The following is a 15529-nucleotide window of genomic DNA, read 5'->3' as shown; positions in this document are numbered from 1 at the left end:
GGCACAAAAAACGAGCGGAACATGCAACGGTGGCTCATAAAATGCATCTGCCAGCGGAGGTGTCCCCCCCCAACTCTCATCTCAGAGAGCGATCGAAACAATCTAGGAATAGGGTTAGCCCAAAGCCAATAATCTCCCCCAGGAGTTGCTGGATTGTGTTCCTCGATCAGGCCATAAAGCCCATTTGAGTGGGGTTTCGGGGGCTGGGCGGGGGGTAGCATAAAAAGTGCATGCACTGTGCCAGTATTTATTGTATTGCCAAATGGAAAGCGACCGGCCAAAGCCAGCAACAAATGGCTTTCTAATAGCTTTTTGCCAGCTGCAGGGGCCAGCAAATCCATCTGGCTCCAGCAGCTCGAAATTGAAATAGTTGTGGGTCCAGTTGGCAGTCCCTCTGACGTTTAGTCAGTCATAAGTTCTGCTTACATATTGTAAAACAATGAAAATACCATTCCACTGCAACGTCATATACATATATTAAAAACGGAACAGGGAAGGGGCATTCCGACCCATGCTTCTGGCAAAAGGCAACAAGTGAAACCGCACTCGGGGCTAGGAGCGGCACCCACTCGGGCTCCTTCTGCACCACTTGTGCATCCGCTTGTTGCTTCTACGACACACGCTCTTCCTCCTGCCAAGAGAGTGTCTGGCTGTGTCTGTGTCTGTGTCCGTGCCTGTGCCTGTGTAAAATTACATGAATTAAGTGTGTGCTCGTGGCTTGGGCTCTCTCCGCTCTACGCTCTACGCTCGTCCCATTGTTAGGCTGCGGCCCAGGAGCCCCCGGGGCCAGAGTGTGGGCTAAAATGCATGCACAAAACACATGCTTTAACATGTGCTCATCCTGCCACACACACACACACTGCCGCAGTGGCAGCACAAAAGATTGAGTGCGGAAGTGCATAGCTATAAAAATGTCCATTTATTTAGTTATCATTGCGCTTGTTGCTGTCGCCATTGTAGCTCTGTGTCTCTCTCTGTGTGTGTGTGGTCTGTCCTGCTCCTTCTTCTACCTTCCATGTTCCACCTTCCACCTTCTACTATATATACGTACATATATCCTCCTTTTATTCCACACACAATCGCAGTGTGTTGTAGTTTTTGCTGGCTTTTTACAATTGAAATAAAATTTACTTGTGACTTTTCGTAGTCGGTTCGGCTGCTTCCTTGGCTGGCTACGAGTCGGAGGGTTCTGGGATTCTGGAGCTCCTCTGTCTCTTTGCTGGTTTTTGCCTCGTCTGTTGTCTGTCGTCTGTTTGCCAAATGAATTTAACTAACTTTGTAAAGTTAATGGGGTTTGCTGTTTGAATTGCTGTGTCCCTCCCTCCCTCCCTCCCTACCTCGGTCTTGTGGGTGTGTGCGATGTGGCTGGTTTTATTATTTTACAGGATTTCCACTTGACTTTTCACTTGCGCCTGGCCCTGGCTATGGCTGTGGCTCTGACTGTGGCTCAGCATTCGTCCGTTATGTACTTGATTTAATTACCAAAATACATCGATTGTGCAAGTTTTTGTTGAATGTACGTATCTGGGGGCCATCTCTCTCTCTCTCTGCAGCCGAGTGTGGCGCATAATTGCAGCATAATGGATTTTGTTGCCGCAACAGAAACAAGAACCCAACCTCCAGCCCTCCCACAATGCCACAGTTCTCTGGTGTATTTTTCGAGTGTGTGTGTATGCACAATGCCAGGACTCTCAGAGGAGGGGGAAGAAGCAGCAACAATGTTAAGTCTCTCCCTCTCTGGCTCTCTCTGTGACTACCTTTGTCTCTGGTGACACAAAACGGTTTGTTTGTGGCAACACACACACACACACACAGACTCACCCATACAGACACACACATGTGAATGCGGCTCTCATCCTTCGAGAGGACCCTTTGTTTGCATGCAAATGCATTTAATTTGAGTTTAAATACCCAAATATAAACTTTTGCCAAACAAACGCAACCGCACCGCAGGAGTCCAGGAGGGCAGAAGGGCAGAAGGGTCAGGGGGCGGGTCAGTGGGGGCTGCAGCCAGGCACTGGCTCGCTCCAGGACTGGGGTGCAGTAATCGGTCGTTGGTTTAAGCCGATTGCCTTAACCTGGCCCTCGTTTGCCTTTGATTTATATTTACGACGCACAAATTGCATTGCATTCTGTCAGCAGTTTGGCAGGGGAGCGGAGGAGGGGGGGAAGGGGCGGCCTTATCGCTCGGAGTAAGCAAAAATTTGCCAAACGTATTAATTGCTTAAAAAGTGTCCGTTGTTTGTCGATTCGGGGGATTGGGGTCTGGCGCAGACAGTCTTTGCGGGGCGGGACTTAGGGCAACTGAGCCACAGGAAAGCCGATCAGCAGACTGCTTAGTCGGGTGCAACAGCAGGGGCTCTCCAGCAGGAGCTCTCCAGCATCCTGTGGCAGCTGCCAGTGCACTGCTAATAAAGCTTAGATTGCTGATTAAACGCTCCAAAGGAGAAGGAGCAACAGCTCCAGCAACAGCTCCAGCAGCAGAGAAAGAAGAAGCAAGAGTAAGATACATCATACGCACCGTTGCACAGCCAGAACGAGAACGAGAAGAACGATAGAGGGCATGGCAAAGATGTCGATAAGTTGAACGTTAAGCGTATTATTATTGGCCTTCTTTCCAGCCAAGGCGAGAGCCAACGAAGTGCCAATAGATTTAGATAAACTTGTTCGCCAGCCAGCGTGTAATTGACGGCATCTGTCCCGGCCCCTTTCGCTGCCCCCAGACAGGAGTGGGCCAGGACTCGGGCTGGAGTCGGGCAATCAGCCAAATGGCAAGCTAAAATTTTATGTAATAACCTTTGAATTTCCAAGTAGCTAAGCAGACACGGGACAGACAGTGGCACAGACACTTAAGAGGCGGGTTGTACGACAAACAAGCGACTGGCAACTGGCAAGTGGCAAGTGGAGAGCGGCATAGCGGCAAATGGCAAATGGCAAACGGCTGCTTTTGTTATGTTAATGGCAACACGCAGGAGGGGCACGTAACAACAATTTCCACATGTGAGGCCGAGGCACGGCCAAGGCGGAGGTGGCAAATTTTGCACTTCAAACATGCCCCAAGCTCAAAGGCGCTAAGCATTCTGGGGGGGGGGGGGGTGGCATGGGGCAGGGCCATTGTGCGGTTCGCTGCTTGCTCACCTGAAAGCTGTTTGCATGCCAAATAATAAGAGTGCCACGCACCGCCCGAGACAAACAAGGCACTTCAAACGGCAGCGCGTTTAGATTGATCTGGCCATCAGTGGCACACAACAAAAAAAAAAAAAAAGCACACACGGAAAACCCAGGAAAAGTTTGGCCCCAAAAACCCTTTCGGGTGCCCAGGCGGCAGACAGACATTTTATTAGTTTTGACAGCGCTTTGTTGCCTACGCAGGAGAGGACGGAGGACTCAATCGAGACCAGGCCCAGGCCCAGGACCCAGGGGCTCTCTGGGGCATGCTCTTTAGACACTTGACACATGCCGCTTAGGCTGTCAAGCATTCAATAAAGTCCCTTCCTCACTCAAGAACCACCCAAACACACACACATCCATTCCGATTCGATCTGGAGATCTAGGAGGATGGAATTGGGTTGGTTTGGATTGGGGAGTCCCTCCAGTTTTTGCATAACAATAAAAGAAAACTTAATCAGTCTGGGAAACAGGGCAATCCACACAGCCATCGACATATGTTCTGGCTGCTGTAATCCGCTTACGTAATTGTAATGGCGTGATAAAAATTTATATGATTGCCGAAAATATGGCGGAAACGTGTTTAATTGAATTTTTATGCGTTTAGCGAGTAAATCCTTGCTGCGTGATTTCCTGTGTGTGCGCCAAATAATTTCATAAAATTTTATGCGCTACATGTTGCGGCAAAAATGCAATTTGATAGAGTGCCCGCCCGCCGGTACAAACGGAATATCAATGCTTTTCCCATCAGACGGGAAATCGTTTTAGTTGCGAAAAGGTGACAAACAGCCCACGTGATTAAATGGAAGAAACCGCACGGAATTTAAATTTAATTTCTGCCATTAGATGGCTCTCTCGGTAATGGATAGATGCCAAGGATAAAGTGGGAGAGAGTAATCATATCCCCATCGATCTCTGGGCGGCCACAAAACTTTATAGACTCTCGGGCTAATGTGCCAGCACCAGCCGCATATCTCTTCATCTAAAATATGCTCAAGCACACGACTAATGGGCCATCTGGGAGTCGGCGTCGCTGTCTGCATACGTTAGTGTCGCGCAGCCGAAAAAAAACGCCCGAGAAGGAATAAAAAAAAGCAGAGACCTCGAGGCAGCCGCAATGCCAGTGCAAATATAGCCGATAATAAATTATTATCAAGTCTGTCGGATGCCGTTTCTGCTCTGCCCTGCCTGCCGCCGGGTGGTTTCGGTTCGAGGCACTTTGCATGGCAACCGGCAGCTTCTCATACGCCCCGTTGGACGTCAAGTTATGCTGGTGACTGGTGCAGCAGCAGCAACAGCAGCAGCAGCAACAGAGAGAGAGGGAAAGGGGGAGAAGGAGAATGAAGACCTGGCATTCAATACGCTCCACTGCCAATACCTGCATATAGCACTTGGTCCCAGGTCTGGCCTGCCTTTCTTATTGCCAGCAATTGTTGCTATGAAATTTTCTGGCAAAACGAAATTTTTCGGTGTTTGGCATAAGTCAAGTTAGCAGTTTACGCTGCAGAGGATGCCCTGCCACAGGAGCTGTGGCCAGAGCTGGAGCTGGCGCTGTAGCTGTAGCTGTAGCTGTAGCCAGTCAGTCAGTCAGGTAGCCAGTCGTCTGTATAAAATGGATTTACTGCCAACTGTTGAACTGTGTGTCCTGCTCCTCGCTGCTGGCTCCTGCTCCTCCCGGGCACACTATTTACGAGTGCGAGTACTACCTGCATTTCCATTGCTACTTTTGTAACTTGTTAGCGCACCGCTCGCTTCGCTACGCTTCGACTGGCTGACGGGCTGCCGGGCTGCTGGCTGCCCCTCACTTTTATGGCCACATTGCTTCCCAAGTTTTAACTTCCTTCTTTTTTCGTGTTTTCGTGTGGATCGGACTACTGCGAGTAGTTGAAAATTTACTTTGCGCATTATTCGATTTGTTGTCTTGGGCAGCAGCGGCAGCGGCAGATGGAGCGGGGCGGGGGCGGGGACGGGTGCGGGGGCAGGTCCTGCACTTTACATTGTTTGCTTTGGGGCTGCCCTTGCGACCCCTGGCCGAACCCTGGCAACTATTTTTTATGCTTGATGGCAATTTGCGCTCTGCTTCAAATTTGCCGCTGATTGGCTCCACATGGTTGAAGGGGCCCCAGAGGGTTGCGGAGCACCCAAGGGCCAATGGACCGACCTTCGGGCAGCTGTCAAAGCAAAAGTCCAATGACCAATCCCAGGAATAACAAGGGCCACCCACCACTGCCTCTGCCTCTGCATCCCCAAATACTTAAATTCTTAAAGTACGTGTCCGACTCTTAATGGAGCTCCGACTCGGGGCTCCTGGCTTCCCGGGCTCTCCGAGGTCCCCCGCATATTGCACAGTTTTGTGGCGTAAGTAAGGTCGTAAAATACAATTCAATAACGCGTTGGACTGCGCCGAAAAGTTGCCCCTTCTTGTTGCATGCACACCTTTTGCCTGACAGCGCTGTAAAATCTGTGGCATGCTGCGGCCTTAAAACGGGATACGGGATACGGGATACGGGCACGGGCACGGGCCGTGGAAGATGAAGCCGGAGACGATGGCTGAAACTGCAGCTCTCTGGCTGGGAGTCGGGAGTAGGTATTGAAGCTCGTAAAAAAGAGCGGAGCAAACTTATTGAGCTAGTTATGAGTTTCCTCGTACATGATACTAACGGCTTCGCCCACGGCAATAATGCGAGTGCCAGCCACAGACGCGGCGGAAGGAGGGGTGGCAGGCCAGGGATAGTGCCAGCGGATATCTTCCTGTATATGTTATGGCTTTTTGGTGGCGTGTAAAACTTTTGCCGCGGCCGCAAGCTGTCCGAAAAAGCACTCCTCCCACAGCAGGAGGAGCCGTTTCCTTTGGTGGGAGGCTGAGCACGGGGGTTCCTTTAGCAAGGACACTTGAATCATGATGTCAACCATAAAGAATTTGTCATTAGTTGTGTCCCCATCCAGCAGCAGCAGCTACAATCTTTCTCCCTCTCTTGACATTCAAATACTGGCATGACGACACTCGTTTAGTTTTAGCGGCAATGCAATGAAATTAGATCCGAGTTCCGAGATACTTGTGTACCCAGCCAAGCTAATAATCATCCTGAAATGTTCTTCCGCAGGTGTATACGGCGATGTGCAACGTGTAAAGATCTTGTACAACAAAAAGGACTCGGCACTCATACAGATGGCGGAGCCCCAGCAAGCATACTTAGGTAAGTCCACACTCAAACACAGACACACACACACACACACACACCACCTCAAAAAAAAGAACGAAATGAAAGTAATGAAAAATCTGAATCCGATTCTGAATCTGAATCTGAACCATCCTCGACCCAGCAGCTGTGGAAAAGGGTAGGGGGTGGATGGTGCTGCTGGGAAAAGAGCAACTGCAATTTGCAGCTTGTTTAAAATGAAAATTCCAGCAACATGAAATTCCAAACGGGGGTGCATTCCTTTGGCAACCGTAACCGTTGGAGCTGATGATGATGCTGCTACTGCCATTTCCTGGAAATGCAGCAAACAAAATGTATTAATAATAAAAATTGTTAAAGCGAAAGAGCTGGCACAAGAGGATGCCCACAAAGAGCCGCAGCCAGAGTCAGAGCTGGAGTTGGAGCCGGAGCTGCCTCTGAAGCCACACGGCCATCGGCCATCGGAGGAGGACGAGGACGAGAGCGATGGCTGGCCGGGCGCATAAATGAAATTTTATAAGCGCTTTATTACCAGCGTGTGCCTGTACGGTGGGCAACACCTGGTCCACATCCGCATCCAGACCAGAAGCTGGACCCCATGGCGAGACCCCAAAGGCAACAAAGGATCTTCGCCTGTGTTACGGGCTGCTCGGCGAAACATGCCAATCATTTTATTGCATTTATTTGTGTGCACTTTGCCATTGTCAGGCGTCTGGCGGGTGGCTGCTGGCTGCTGGCGGCTGGCGGGCCATTTCTGTATTCGCATTAAGCGAAATGAAAGTCCTCCTCCTCTCGCATCGCGATGCGTTCAGAGCAACCAACCGACGTGCCAAATTCCACTTTATTACAAAAACAGAAGCGGCAGGAGCGGCAGGAGCACCTAGGGGCAGTGGCAGTGGCAAGGCGATTGAAAGTGCCGGGCGATGACAGTGCGCTGACAGCGACACCTTTCTTTTTCAGTTTCGATTTGGTTTTATTCCATTTAACACGCCACATCTCCCTCTCGGTCTCTCTCCCCGCGACTCATTGTTCTTCTGTCTTTCGTTTGTTCGTTTGTTTTATTTATTCATTGGAAAAATAACTCAAAAGCCGTCAAAGTGCCCACTGGGGCCCCCACTTCGCTCTTTTGAATTGAAAATAACTGAGGCGGTTGGCCAGGACAACCAATCTTCGTTATCCCAGGCTGCTGTTGAGCACTTAAAGTGCTCTAATTAAGGCAATAATAGGGTGAAACAGGGCCAGTGTCGGCCGGCATTAGCTGCTTATGCTCGATGAAGGCTTATAAGCCAGGAGCAGGTTCAAACGGACAGACAGACAGAGAGCCATAAGCTGCTTTGGGCCCACAAAAGTATGCTATGCCAACTGCAGGACTCCCAATACGCCATACACTCACTGGCATTAATCGCTCGCACACATGTAATTTATCAATGATATTTTCTGTCACGACTCGGATGTCGCTGCTGCCTGCCGCCTACAACGTGCAACCTGCTGCCTGCCGCCTCCTGCTGTTAATAAAGTTTAAATACATTTAATCTTCTCAATAAATGCAATGCCCGATCGTAGCGACGGAAATTGCCAGCAAATTGCACGGCCAGAAAAACGTAAGCTACTGCATAATGAATGCCAACAACTGTTTATTGATTTAAATGGAAATAAAATAAGTGAATGGGCGGGCGGCTGTCAAGGGATCGAATCGGAGCATCCCAGCCAGCATCCGGATGCCACAGGCAGCTACCCGGCGGCCCTTAGGGTACGGCATTCCTCGACCCACGAGAACCGCAAACTATTTTTGCCAGCTTGTCGCCAACTGCTCATCCCCCATCCCCCAACCCCGTCTCCTCCTCCTCCTCCTCTGCGTGCCGTGTATATTCAATGTTGCGTTAAAAATATGCTTTGTGCTGTACTCAATTAAATTTTTAATTATCATTATGCAAACATGCACATCCGACGCATATTCTGTGGCCCCCCACACCATGCCTGGCCCCTGTTTCATCCCCACGCCTACCTTGTGGCGCATTCCTTGGCTCCCAGCTCAAACGCATTCCCCCCCTTTCAGGGTTTCTTTCTTAATTATTTGTGCATGAATTTTCAGAGGAATAGAGAGAGGGCTAATAAGCAGCAGGTCGCTTGAAAATGCATTGCAAAATGTGGGCTATTTCTGCCTTTGTGCTACTCGGCGTATGCGTAATGTTAATTAAATTTGTGCCAAAATTTGACGGAATGCAAAACCACAGAATGCCACCGGCTGCCACTGATAAAACTACGAAGCAAACAGAAAATGCCAGCAATGCCTGCGATGACGGAAAAAATGTTTAGCGGCCAAAAACCAGAGCCAGTCAACTGTTTGACCAAACAAGCAAATTATTGTACTAAACTAGGAGGAGGTCCCAGTCCACCCGTCCACCCGTCCCCCAGGGCTAGAGCACACACACACACACACACGTGGAGAAATGGGAGCCCGAGGGCATGGGAAAATATTAATGGGAGTGCGGCAGCATATAGACTACTAATGTGGCCGCCAGGTCTGCCAAATGGCAAACACTTCCGCTCCGCTCGGCTCTGCTGTGCCGTGGCTCCTGGACACCAGGTAGCAGTCTGGAAGGGAACGGAGGATGGCGATGGGGGATGGAGAGTGCGCACTTATGCACTCATAAAATATTAACAAATTCATTCGTTACTTTGCCCAAAACTCTCGCCAACTCCAACAAACAAAGACGATTACCGACAGCCCAGGAAACGGGAGCTGGGGAGCAGGGAACTCGAGGCATGAGAATCAGGGAACAGCAGCTGTCCAGGGTCACCCGCGCACACCCACACCCACACCCACACCCACACCCACTCATGCATAGGAAAGTGTCTCGTAAGGTGCTGTGCGTTATGCCATGAGAAGTGTGTGGGGGGGGAGGAGCCTGTCCTGGGGTCTGGGGTATGTGGCAGTCCAGTCCCCACAAAATACGGCTACAATTGCACACTCAGCATACGAATTACAGCGTAAAGGCGCAAAAAACTTTTTGTAAGTGAAGTCAACAGCAAAATGGGAGACGACAGGGGAGGAGAAATGGGCAGGAGTGGAGGCCAGAACGATATAGAATGGACACGGAGACACAACTCGGCCGAAACAAAGTGCGACAGCAATCAGAAGGCAAAGACAGAGGCAAAAATAGACTAAAACACACAATGAAAAAACAATAAGCATGGGAAAGGACCAACGACCAAGGACCTCATCTCCACACCGAAACCTAAGCCTCGACCAGTCTGAAATGTGTGTGTGTGGGTGTGTACTGGGAATCGGACCTCAAATGAAAGTAGAGAAGGAAGCGGGCTGGTAAGGGAATGGAGGGGAAGGGAGACCCACTGAAATGTCTGCTGGGCGGGATTAAGTTTTTGCGCAACTTATTACAAACTATGTTCCATACGATAGACACAGTCGCCCACAAATTTATTGGCACACTCCCAGCAGCTGTCGTCTGGTGTCTGGTGTCTGCCTGCGTGATTCCATGATTCCATGCCTGTCTGTGCCTCCTGCCTACTGCCTGGATGGGCGCTTTCTCGTATTGGGGAATTTTGCGTAAATAAATTTGCAGCTTCTGTTATTCCGTACAAATTACTACCAAATATTTTGCATAAGCGTACGCATAAAGGCATTTACAATAAAAGCAAACAAACACGCGCACACACACACACACACACACACACACACACACACACACACACCACTGCAGACATATGTTGGCAACATTCTATCGCCATATATATTATGGTCCATTACGCATACGCCATGTGGAATCTCGGGTGTCTGTCTGTCTGGCTGGCTGGTTGGTTGGTTGGTTGCTGCCCTGGAAATACGAGTAGAGTTTTGTGAAAGTTTTGGCAGAACTCTGGGCCCTGGGCTCTGGGCTCTGGGCTCTGGGGCTGGAATCCTGTGTGGCGTGGCGCCCCCCTGCCTGTTTGACAATGCTAAGTGACTGTTTGAATGACTTGGCGCCCGGCACTCGTTCGGCTCGGTCGGTCGGTGCTCACAATTAATTACGGCGAGGGGAAACGACTCTGAGAGGATGTTTTGCATAGTTTACGAGCCAGAGATAATAAAGTGTCTGGCAAGTGCAGGGCTATAGATCATAGTCAAGACATTGCCGGACATTAATCGTTCAAATCATGAAAGTTACAATTGAGTTGTCTCCCAGACCAGGCACAAAGCAGCCGATAGCCGACAACCGACAGCACACAGCCAGTTCCCCAACTCCCCGAACCGTAAAATCCTGCCTCACCTGAGCCGCCGCATTTGCCTCCGCCTCCTGCTTCCGGAGCAACTCCGTCGCCGACTCCTCGGGTTTGTCCCAAGTGTATGGATGCTTAAAAGTCTTAAACCAACAACTTCATGCATAAAACAGAGCAGAGACCCTCTCAGAGCTCTCTCTCTCGCTCTCACTCCATTCCCGAGTCATTTCACTTACTTTTTGGGGCCCATTGTGCTCGGAAGGGAGGGGGCACTGTGCTCAGCTGTGCGTGTGCACTCCTTTTGCTGCTTTGTTTTTGCAAGTTAATAATGATTTGTTGTTGCTGCTGCTGTTGCTGCTGGTCAGCCCCGTAATTAAAAGTTTAAGATACTTTTTGAGTTGGGCCCAGTTCCGGAACCCCCAGACCCAGACCCAGACCCAGGCCCATCCAAAGCCAAAGCCAAAGCCAGCAGCAGCAGCAGCAGCAGCTGCAACACTTTGAGGCTCGTAGGCAAAGTTGCGGCGGCTCGTCTTTGCCCCCCGTCTTGGGGCAAGTGTCTCGCCTGCACATTAATCTTTATTACAAGTGTTTGTCATACAACGACAAGGACAACGGCAAAGAAAAAAGAGTGCTTAGGTCGCATATGAGGACCGGGGGCCCAGCCTTTGTCACTGCTGCTTCCGTCTCTCATTTTACAATTTATTATATTTCTGGGCCTTTTTTTTTGTAAAATCACTTAATCCATTAGGCGAACAATAAACGGCTGAGTAAGCATATTACTTTACAATAAAACAGAGGGCTGCCAACCCCATTACCCGCCCCCCCTGCCCTACACCCCCCGTCTCGTGACAACTGCTCCTCCAATGATAAAATTCTATATATAATTTATTAATATAATGCACTGAAAATGAAATTGAGAAAAAGAGATCGCCTTGGACACTTGCGTGGACAAAGCCTTTGCGTGATGCGGCACAAAAGGGAAACAGAGCGGGTAGGGGCAGGGGTACGAGTACGGGTGGGGGGCAGGACAGAGTCTGAACAGAAATTAAATAAAAAAAAGTAATCGAAATTGAAATCGAAAACGAAAACGGAATGGAAATGGAGATGGAGATGGAAATTGAACTGTATTTAAGTACGGCTCTGGCCTCTGGCCTCTGGCTCTGGCATTGCACATGCAGTTGGTTCGGGGCCCCAGGTGTTATGAGAAAACAGTCCCCGGATCCAACATCCGATGGGAGCTGGTGGCTGGTGGCTGGTGGAAGATGGCACACTGGCACTGCTCAAGCGAACTTTTTGTTTGGTAATACTTTTACGGCCAAACAAGCACATTACATTTCTGCTTGTATAAATCACCAAAGGCAGACGACAACGACATTGATAAAGTTGCAGTTACATTTCAGAACCCAGAACCGAGTACCCAGAACCAACTACGAATATGTAAATATTTGCCAGCACTTATTGCTGACTTTGTTCAACTTCGACGAGTCTTCGGCGTCTGTATCCACCGGTGGGTGGTTGGGGGGAGGCGCCAGAAAACAATTTTATGGCTTGTGGCACAGCATATAAATTGCATTTGCAGGCACGGACACGGACACAGACACACAGTTGCAGATACAGATACACACTCCAACAATTTGACGAGCATATGGCCAGCAAACAGAAAAATATAATACAACTTTAGCCCTAAACTTGTGTGCACTCATTTTAACGTGTTTGCCTTGTGTGCTCCTTTTGTTACAGCCATGTCTCACCTTGATAAATTACGTTTATGGGGCAAGCCGATACGTGTCATGGCCAGCAAACACCAGGCCGTGCAGCTGCCGAAGGAGGGACAGCCGGACGCGGGCCTGACACGTGACTACTCGCAGAATCCGCTGCACCGCTTCAAGAAGCCCGGCAGCAAGAACTACCAGAACATCTATCCGCCATCGGCGACACTGCATTTAAGTAACATTCCGTAAGTATCGCTCCGAATCGTTTAAAGATGCCCCACAGCTGGAGGTGCTGCCCGTTCGTTCCTTTTCGTTTCCGTCCTACGGCATCGTCAATGAGGCGCTGGCAGGCGCTCTATGGCGCTGCACGACACTGCCTGATAGGATAACAGGCACGGTGTGAGCCCGAACCCAAACCCGGACCCGGCCCCGGCCCGGGCACGACAAGGCAATTACAATTACCGCTATGAGCAACAGCCCGGGCTCTGGTTCGGGCTGGCGCCCCGCAACGCCTTGTCTGCCAAATATGACAAACGCCCTGCCAGGCCAGGCCATTGTGTGTGCCTCTGGTTGGAATGGGGAAGGGGCCTCCCTGCTAGCCGCTCTCTCTTCTGCCAGAATTTATGAGGGGAACACCGCCTGCCGAGACGATATCAATGAACGGGCCGCACAGCAGGCAGGCCCATGCATGGGTGCTGCCAAAGGCTCATACATAAATCGATACCAGTTAATTTTAAACCGAATCTAACCTATCACTCCCGCTCCCCACAGCTCATCCTGCTCTGAGGATGACATCAAAGAAGCCTTCACCTCAAACACTTTCGAAGTCAAAGCATTCAAGTTTTTCCCGTAAGTAATTGTGATTGTAATTGTCATCGACTCCTGGCGACACGAGACTAACCCCTCTCCCCTCCCTGCGCTTACAGCAAGGACCGCAAAATGGCGCTGCTGCAGCTGTCGTCCGTGGAGGAGGCCGTCCTGGCACTAATCAAAATGCACAACCACCAGCTGTCCGAGTCCAACCATTTGCGCGTGAGCTTCTCCAAGTCGAACATCTAGAATCCGATTCGAGGTCAGGTTTACTGAACCTGACTGGGTGCCGGCAGCAGCTATGTGCACCACCAACACCACCAACACCACCACCACCAGCTACAAGTCTATTGGCAGCAACAGATACAATCTATTATTCGTAGTACAAGAAGGATGCACGCCCACTTCAACTGAGGATTAAGCACCGTACCCAATCCAATCCAATCCAAACCCAGCCCAGCCCCTTGCACCCCGAACCCAGAACCCGGAACCCATTCGAATAGAATCAATCGAGTCCAATCCAACCCAACAAAACCCAACAAACCGATCAACCAGCGGCAACAATCGATGTATGAGCTATACCAACAGGAAACAGATGAGCATATACAATACTCTTAACTAGGATCTGTCCACTGTGTGTTCCGCAATCGTTACAATCGAATGGAATGGAATGGAGCAGGACGAAACCAAGAGTAATCTTAACTAAATTTCTAACGAAATCAAAATCAAAACAAGATGAAAGAAAGCAAGAAAACAAGAAAACAAAATGCTAAACGTTAAATAAATAAAGTTTAAACTGAAATTATATATGAGGATATAGCATTTCAACTTACGGCGCACGCAAACAAAGCAAACAACAAACAAACAACCCACTAAACAATCAGCAACATCGTATCTTAAGCTTAACTTTAAACTATAGTCCTTAAGTAAATTGCATTGCATAACAAAACAGATAAAACAAAACAAAACAAAGCAAAAAAAAAAAGAATAAAAAAGAGTATAACGAGAATAGAGGAAAAGTAAATTTAAATGAACGAGAGATGAGGATGATCGTAAATTAGAGATATTTTTAGTGCACTGTACTGTGTTTTGGTTTTAAAAAACGGCAGAAAGTCAGAAAAGGAAGGAACGAAAGAAGGAAAGAACAAAACAAAACAAAACGAAACGAAACGAAAGTGAGAGGAGAAGAGAAATTATTTTAAAAATGAATTAAGGCAAAACTTTTTATTATGTATATGATGCTGTTATTATATTTTAAATGAATGCAACTTAACTTTAGTTTTTTATAAATATGCAAAAATCAATTGCAAGAATCGCATAGACGTAGCTCTTAAATGTTTTTCATTTTGTTAGACTTAGAGAAAAAGAGAGACAGAGAGAGAGAGAGCGGAGAGAGAGACGGTCCCGAATTGCACACCGAGTCCTAGGCATTGAAGCATTGAAGCGAACAGAAATCAAGAACAGAGTAGAGTTTATGGAAAACTGAGAGAAAAGAAATGTATTAAATTTGAATAAGTTGAAATAAATCGGCCACTTGGACAATGCGAGGATGTACATCCAAGTATATCCAAGAAGGCGCACTTAGCTCGTCTGTTTGTTTAGCATTACCGATTACCGATTACTGATTACGTGAGAATAATAATTTTAAACGGCAGTTAAATCAACGCAACGCGTACGTAAACCCTATGTGTGTATGTATATGTAAATGTTGTTAAGCTAGCGCAAATTATACACAAATCGATCAAATATATATACAATATACATCCGTATAAGTATGTATTGAACTACAACAAACCATGAAACAGGAAATTAAACAAATTTTAAGCTACGAAAAAAACGAAAAAAAGTATAATCTCAAAAAGAAAACAAAACAAATGAAATGAAAGGAATGGAATGGAATGGTAATTATATTTAATCATAGGCATACTGGTAACAGAAAGACATATACGTGTTTTAGCAAACAAAACTGAATGATTTTTTGATAATTTTACAAGGACCCCACAACATGGACAACACACACATGCACACACACACAAACAACACACATACAAGACACACAGAATCAGACAGATACACTCATATATGAAAGTTTATATATATTTAGAAAGTGAAATTATTTATACGTTGGCGCAAAAGAACAAACAAAACAAAACAAAAACAAAAAAAGAAAACCAATAAAAAGATGGAAAAAAAAACACACACAAAATGGTTAAAAAATCAACTAATTGTAACTTAATTGATATGGATTTAGTTAGTAAGAATGAGTAGCAGTGATCGTAATTTAAAATTAACAAAGAAAAAAAAGAAAAATAAAAATAAACCGAGACAGAAACAGAAACTGAAACACAGGAGAAGCATACAAATCACAATACAAATTAAAGAAAAAAAAATGGTAAAAATTAAATAAATAAATAAATATACATATAAATGTATATATATGAA

General features: G+C 47.7%; 1 protein-coding gene across 9 annotated transcripts in view; it reads left to right on the top strand.

Moving 5' to 3' along the window:
• Positions 1–13336, top strand: part of LOC108155027 (polypyrimidine tract-binding protein 1) — a 170654-nt gene extending 157318 nt beyond the window's left edge. For 8 of the 9 annotated variants that reach the window (XM_033388556.1, XM_033388558.1, XM_033388557.1 and 5 more), the window contains 4 exons: positions 6273–6365; positions 12306–12522; positions 13049–13126; positions 13204–13336. In XM_033388556.1, the coding sequence (XP_033244447.1) occupies positions 6273–6365; positions 12306–12522; positions 13049–13126; positions 13204–13336 (521 nt within the window). Of the gene's footprint in view, positions 1–6272; positions 6366–12305; positions 12523–13048; positions 13127–13203 lie in introns of those variants that run through there. The other variant, XR_004471818.1, reaches the window with a different exon arrangement.
• Positions 13337–15529: the final 2193 nt, after the last annotated feature.

Source organism: Drosophila miranda, chromosome 2 (assembly GCF_003369915.1).
Source record: "Drosophila miranda strain MSH22 chromosome 2, D.miranda_PacBio2.1, whole genome shotgun sequence".
Taxonomy (NCBI): domain Eukaryota; kingdom Metazoa; phylum Arthropoda; class Insecta; order Diptera; family Drosophilidae; genus Drosophila; species Drosophila miranda.
This window is presented reverse-complemented; position numbering and strand designations above follow the sequence as displayed.